At 36.3% G+C, this 7,467-nt stretch overlaps 1 protein-coding gene across 1 annotated transcript; it reads left to right on the top strand.

Moving 5' to 3' along the window:
- The first annotated feature begins 4,421 nt into the window (after positions 1-4,421).
- Positions 4,422-6,411, top strand: LOC103308312 (piggyBac transposable element-derived protein 4-like). The gene is made up of 3 exons (XM_008181466.1): positions 4,422-4,871; positions 4,925-5,598; positions 6,108-6,411. Exons 1-3 carry the CDS (start codon positions 4,422-4,424, stop codon positions 6,409-6,411), a joined length of 1,428 nt encoding a protein of 475 aa, XP_008179688.1.
- Positions 6,412-7,467: the final 1,056 nt, after the last annotated feature.

The raw sequence follows: 7,467 nt of genomic DNA, 5'->3' as shown, positions 1-7,467 counted from the left end.
GGAACGTATTGATATACGATGTGTACAAATTTAGCAACATATCAGTAGCATAAATTGGACGGGGGTTATTTTTGAACCAAATCCTGCACGCTACGGAAGTTGAGACTTTGTGTTTTTTATTTAATATTATTAAATCTAAAATAATACAATTGTGAATTTTTGAAATTAATAATGACTTAAATAAAAAATCAATGTTATTATTTATAATGTTAAAAAAAACATTAATTTGATTAGGTAGATAGGTACTGTGGGGCGTAGATGGAGATCCGCGTAGGTACCAATTGTGAAGTATCCCTATTTCGGGCTTATTATAATAATACGTATTTTACTAGAATTTATATATTATTGCTTACTTGCTCCTATAGTATATTGTTTTATTTATCTACTTTAATCTAAATTGAGCAGCCCTTAATCCAGTATCAATATGACAATATAATATAGGTAATTATAATAATGATCATACCCACGAGGCATTACAGCTATGGCATTAATTAATAATGCATTGTATATTTTCGATTTCGTTTATGTCTGTTAATAAAAGCTCAGATAAACTACCACCCAAGTACAATCAAACACCCAAAAATTAAAATTAGAAAAAAAAATCACCAATTTTATTTCGCGCACCAAAGTCGAGTAATTTTTTTAAATACCTACTATAGAATTTATTTGTGGGAACAATTTGTATTATTTTCCTTTTCCACCTAAGTACCTTCGAAATTGCATTTTTAATGAATAATGATACAAATTTCTATGTGTTTAATAAAGTAAACTATTTATATAATTTCAAAATGCATATAATATTATTCAATATTATCATTTCAAATCAAAATATAACTTTATAATGTACATAATTATATAATTATTAAAAATTATCAAACGTACACTTTTGAATTGTGTTTACCTACAACCTACATTTACCTTCTGCTATTTTCCTACGCCTATTTGATTATTTTCACGTATTATAACTTATAAGTAGTGCTCGGAAGTTGATATATTATGCATTTTTTTTTGGAACTTTTTAGACGATGCTCTCATGGTCACAATTGTGTTTTATTGGCATGTGAATCTGAATAATTAATTTTTATTTTGCATTTTTGGTGTTAATTTATTTTTTAAGTCATTTTTTGACATTTTTAAGACACTTTTCTACATTTTTAGTCATTTTTACTGATTTCACACTAGTCCACTTCTTATCGTTTCTTGTCGATCATTATGCCGATAACTTAAAACTTGGAAATTACTACGGACTAATAGATACTAATAGATACGGACTACTAGACCTACCTATTAGATTTTATCTCACCGTTTATATTCGTCGTTGTCGTGTTATAGTGAATATTAATATATTTACATTTTATTATTTTTTTCTAATTTTCGAATAGTATCGAATTTTATAGTAAAATAGAGTAAAATATTAAACAAAAATATTTTTAGTAATTTTTTAAGGACATTTTTTTATCATTGTTATGTCATATTTGCATCTTTTTAGGTAATTTTTAATGTTTTTAAGGTTATTAACTTTCGAGCCCTACTTATTTAGTATGTACCACCAATTATTATGATACCAAACTATGAAATCATGTTATTTAACTCGTACCACAATTTAATTATTATAATTAATCTATTGATACGCAGACAAATTTGCTAAATAGTGTTGTAGCCATTCTGGTTAAATTGGTATAAAATAAAATAATCACTAGTTATCTAAAAAACCTTTAAATGTTATCATAATGACGTTAATACGTTATTAATTACTTTTACAGACATCTTTATTTACTATTTAAAACTTGTCTCTACGTACAATTGTAATGGTCTATGGACAGCTCAGGAACCCGTAGCTAATAAGAAATCCAAGAAGAGACCGCTGAGGCTGGGACTGATACAGACGACCTCCCGGCCCAGCCCCTCAGGAAGCCGATCGCACAAGACGCCTCGACGGATACAATTCTGACTCCCAGCTGGTGGGATAGTGACAAGGTGGCCGATTTTAAGGCGGCCAGCAGTCGGGTGGACAATGTGCCGTGTCCGCCCTACGATTCATCTCCCAGAGAGATGCTTTAGATGCCAAGCGTCCACCGGCATCGACAAAGCCCTCTCCGATGCCGAGTCCCTCGATGCTTACCTAATAAGCGCCTGCGAAGCGTTAACGCCGAGGAGGTGACCCGGTTCCCTGAGTAAGGTGCCCGTTCACTGGTGATCTAAGGACATCGCAGAGCTCCGCAGAAAATGCCTGTCACGTTGAAGAGAGTACCAGGACGCCAGGGTCGGATTCATCGTGGCCAGGAGAAAGCTCTGCGCTGCAATTAAAGTGACCAAGGAAAAATCATGGTCCGACCTCTGTACCCAATTCGATACAGATCCCTGGGGCAAGGCCTACAAAATCGTTATAAAGAAGTTCGGATCCCGCAACCCCGGCATGGTCTCCAAGGGTAGAGAATCCGATATATCTGACCACTTTTTCCCAGTCACCTGGCCACTGGAACGCGGCTATCTCACCGGCAGTGCGGAACATTTTCGAGGCCTTCGATTTCGAAAGAAACATTCTCAAATTTAAGAGAACCATTTCACGATTAACCGCTGAGGAGTTAGCCAAGGCTTCAAAAAGTCTCTCAGCAGGTAGGCCTGCAGGGCCTTCTGGGGTCCCAAACGAGATCCTAAAGTCCTTCATGACCCGTAACCCACGGCGAGCGCTGAGTGTCTATAACGAATGCCTCCAAGCGTTGACCTATCCTCCTCGATGGAAGAGAGCACGCGTGGTGTTTATCCGAAAAGGTCAGGACAAGCCACCCGGCTCCCCGTCCAGCTACAGACCCATCTGTATGCTGGACACCCCGGGCAAACTCTTGGAAAGACTTCTCCTCCGAAGGCTGGAGTCCCACCTAGATGCTCACGGTGGAAGGAGAAAGGCTCCAAATCAATACGGATTCCGTAAGGGGGTGAGCACTGAATCAGCGGTTGTAAAAGTGCTGTCGATTGCCAAGCAGGCCGCTTCCGACAATACACAAAAGGACCTGTGCGTTTTCATCACCCTAGACGTGAAAAACATGTTCAATTCCTTGAGGTGGCCCGTTATAGACGACGCATTCAGGTGCAAGAACACGCCAGAGTACTTCGTAGAGATGGTTATCAAACCGCCAACTACTTATAGGCGATAAACTGTCCTCGAGACCCGAGACGTGCGGCGTTCCGCAAGGCTCCATCCTGGGCCCCGCACTGTGGAACGTCACCTACGACTCGCTCCTGGGCATGGACGTTCCCCACGGAGTACACCTGGTAGGATTCGCCGATGTCCTGGCCGTCGTGGGAGTGGCCAGGACAGGAAGACAGTTGGAGGACGTTATAAATCCGGTGTTGGGCGGCATCGACAACTGGGTGTCCTCTAGCCCTTTGAAGCATGGTGGTATAAATAATATACCACTTTTAAAAAAAATTCTCCTACTCTTGCATGGTGGTATATATTTAATACCACCATCATATCACGTTTAATAAGTTGTAAAATTAACCGGTAGATGGCAGAACCGTCAAAATTTTAAAACGTTTTCGTATAATCAATAAAATCTTATTGATTTTCACTTATCACATTTTCGTTTTACAGAAATATGATAAGTTAATTATTCCACAATTAATTTTCATGTTTGTTTTGTTAAATCATCTACAAAACATCTAATGAACCTTCCCTAGTTGATATATAATTGTTTTTCTTAAATGCAATTGTTAAAAAAGTAATTCATTGGTGGTATAGTATATATACCACTGTGCAAACAGTGTATAATATCCATATTAGTTGCTATTGTTGTTATTTTGTTTGTACGCAAAACAAAAATTCTTCATCTAGTGTAATTATGGCATATAAATTGAATGATGAAGATATAGTTGGTTGCTTGTTTGATTCTGATGCTGAAATTAGTGATTTACCATCAGATAATAATAGTTTTGTTGATGACTCTGATGTCGATCCTGACTTTTTACCAAGTCCATCGGTGAGTAATAGTCCTATAGTTATACCTCCTAGTAGCTCTAGTAGCTCTGAAGAAGAAATACCTACTCCTAGGCAGTCTAAGAAAAAAAAATTAACACCTAAACGCAAACAAAATGTAAAAGATGCTAATATTTCTCAACAGTCTAATACACATAATGATTTACTTGTTCATAATAATGAATATAATGTATTTGAAGAACCACAGTGGGATAAAAATACAGAAATCTTTACAAATCCAGTGTTTTTGTCAGATTCAAATTTAGCACCTCATATACTCTCATTGGAATCTAAAACACCTTACAATTTATTTCTAGAAATGTTTCCAGATAGTCTTATTGATATAATTTTATTTCAAACTAATTTATATGCCCAGCAAGCTCAAAAACCATACACACCAGTTACTTAACAAGAGTTGAAAACTTTTTTAGGTTTAAATATTTTAATGGGGATAAAAAGGCTACCATCATATAGAGATTACTGGAGTACAGGACCAGACTTGAATGACCCTTTTATATCTAAGCAAATGACAGTCAATAGATTTGGATGGTTTTTGTCTAATCTCCATTGCAACGATAGTTCATTAGAACCAAAACGTGGATCACCCAGTTTTGACAAATTATACAAGCTTAGGACTGTGATTGAAAAATTAAGTGAATGTTTTCTAAAATCCAAAAATCTTACCCAAAATCTTACAATTGATGAGTCAATGGTAAAATTCAAAGGCCGCTCTACTATAAAACAATATATGCCACAAAAACCGATCAAAAGGGGGTACAAGATTTGGATGCTCAATGATAAAACTAAGTATACATCAAAGTTTCAAGTTTATACTGGAAAAGTTGTAGGTGGTGTGGAAAAGTTATTAGGTGAAAAGATAGTAAACGATCTCATGGTTGGTTTAGAAGGAAAAAATCATATTTTATTTATTGACAACTACTTTACAAGTTATCCACTTTTTCAAAATCTAATGAAAAAAAAATCTATGCATGTGGTACAATTAGGTCAAATAGAAAATACCTCCCAAATTTTTTACCTGATAAAAACTTAAAAAGAGGAGACTTTGATTACTTTACAAGTAATCACAACATAGCAGTTTACAAATGGATGGATAATAAACCTGTGTATATGATCTCATCCTTACACTCGCCCAATGACACTTTTCAAGTAAAAAGAAAACTCAAAGATGGAAATACTACTATGGTCCCCTGTCCAAAAGTGCTTATAGGTTACAATATTAATATGAATAATGTTGATGTTTTTGATCAGCTAAAAGCAGCATATGGAATCAACCGAAAAGCTAAAAAATGGTGGCATAGGTTATTTTTTCATTTTCTTGATATGGCTATAGTCAATGCTTTTATACTTTTTAAAGAACTAACTAAAGAAAAGCTTTCTATGAAAGACTTTCGGAGGCGAATAGTTGATGGTTTATTAGCTCCAAATCAACTACAACCTCAAAAAAAAAAAAAAAATAAAAGTTCCTGTCGTATTTCCAAACATAAACCACATATTTCTCCTGAAGTTCGATTCCAAAGTTCTGTACATCAGCCCGCCCGTGGGACGTTAAGAAGATGTGGACATTGTAGCACAAAAAAAAATAAAAAAAGAACAGAATGGCTGTGTGTAACCTGCAATATACCACTATGTTTAGGGAAAAATATGAACTGTTTTGCGCTATTTCACCAAAAATAAATTAGTTTTATTCAATTTATTTTGTTTTTATATATTTTTATAACAAGTTGTTTTTATTTTATTTAGTAGCCGATATTTTCATTTATATTTTGTCGAGAAGTTAAATGATTTTAAGTTTCATTTATGTTAAATTTTAATTTTGTGTTGTTTTTATTGAAAAAGGTTATCATAACTATTCTATTTACATGATAATAATAAAAAGGTTTATCAATCAATATTAATAGTGTTGATTTATGTTATAATATTTAAAAATAAAGAAAATAAATCTATAATAATATACTTAAATACGTATCATAAAAAAAATTATGTTATACCTAATACAAAAGGTGTTACATGCATGGTGGTAAGTATGTTATACCACCTTTTTTTTTAATGAACAATTTAAAAAACTATTTTTTTTCTATTTTTTTTATAATATGGTATTGTAAAATAATAGGAAACAGTCACTTAAAGTCGAGAAATCAGAAATAAAAAATCCTGTGCTTCAAAGGGCTAGAGGCCTAGAGTTGACGCATCCAAAAAGCAAGGCGATCATGCTGTCCAGAAGGCGGGCCTACATGCCACCGAGCTTTTACATCGGGGGACACCCAATTGACCTCAAAGACAGCCTCCGGTATCTCGGAGTCTTCGTTGGCAATAGGTTAACGTTTGCCGGCCACATCAAGATCGCAGCGAAAAAGGCGTCTCACTCAGCGGCCGCTCTGGCTCGGCTCATGCCAAACGCGAGGGGCCCGTGCTAGGCCAAGAGTAGGCGTCTATTGTCGAGAGCCAACTGCCATTATACGCCGCCCCAGTATGGATAGATACGGTGGCAGCCACAGCCAGTAGCACGAGGAATCTAGTGCTTCCCCAAAGGGCGATCGCACTTTGGATCCTCCGGGGTTACAGGACAGTGTTTGATGATGCATTGCTGATGTTGGCCGGCGAATCTCCTGGGTCAAGAGAGGTCCAGAATCAGGTCCCAGTTGAATGCCCCGGCAGATCCCAGTGTCCCTCCGATCTCTAAGACTACTATAAAGCGCGAGGAAATCTCCAGAAAATACTCTGCGGGCCGGCCTTCGAGTCCCTCGCTGTCGACCAAGCAAAAAAAGCTTCCGTGCTGCGGGAAGCCGAAGAAACTTTCCGCCAGTTCTACAGGATGGTAGAGAATACCTTGACCAACAAGGAACAGGGGGAAAGACTTCGGCAGGCTGTGGAGAGGATGCGATGGACGAAGGTGAGGCGGGCCAACAAGCCGGGCTAAGAGGTCACCAGGTTTAATAAATGACAGTCAAGCCGCGCTGGTAGAACGGGACCTAAGACTGGCGGGCTTCAAGCCGGGTCGTGAAGAAGATGCCATGCTGAAGACATCTTCCACGCACTATTGCGCAAACACATCCATACACATACTTTGTTATACTATATACTATAAACTTGTATATTTCTTGTTAATTTTTGTATTCCTGTACATGTACTTTTTGTCATTATTGATTGCAAGCCCTCCGAACTTGGAAAGTCAGCCAGGTAACGAGGGCGTAATCAACGTCTACCATTGAATAATCAACCTGAATAATTATCCAAAACCAATACCCACGCAGCATAAAAAATATGTTCAAGAAAATAATATAGTTGTCAATATTTTAAAAAGTTGCGTAAATATAAAGGAAATATTTTAGTTTTATTCTTTGATCAAGAAATTATTTTAAAAAAAAACATATACGACATTTTATAATCATATTATATTAAAAAAAAAAACACTGGAATAACTTTAATGATATATAACATTTATACAAGTTAATAATTCATCAGATACATAA

The sequence above is a fragment of the Acyrthosiphon pisum genome, chromosome X (assembly GCF_005508785.2).
Source record: "Acyrthosiphon pisum isolate AL4f chromosome X, pea_aphid_22Mar2018_4r6ur, whole genome shotgun sequence".
In the NCBI taxonomy this organism is placed as follows: domain Eukaryota; kingdom Metazoa; phylum Arthropoda; class Insecta; order Hemiptera; family Aphididae; genus Acyrthosiphon; species Acyrthosiphon pisum.
Note: the sequence above shows the minus strand (reverse complement) of the source record. Positions and strands in the feature narration are given on the sequence as shown.

Bases quoted from the DNA above. Each gene is read 5' to 3' on its own strand.
- LOC103308312 (XM_008181466.1), top strand. From the start codon at position 4,422: ATGGGGATAAAAAGGCTACCATCATATAGAGATTACTGGAGTACAGGA. The intron at 4,872-4,924 runs GTTGGTTTAGAA...CTACTTTACAAG, and splicing joins AGATAGTAAACGATCTCATG to TTATCCACTTTTTCAAAATC. The intron at 5,599-6,107 runs GTGTGTAACCTG...GTAAAATAATAG, and splicing joins AAAAAAAGAACAGAATGGCT to GAAACAGTCACTTAAAGTCG.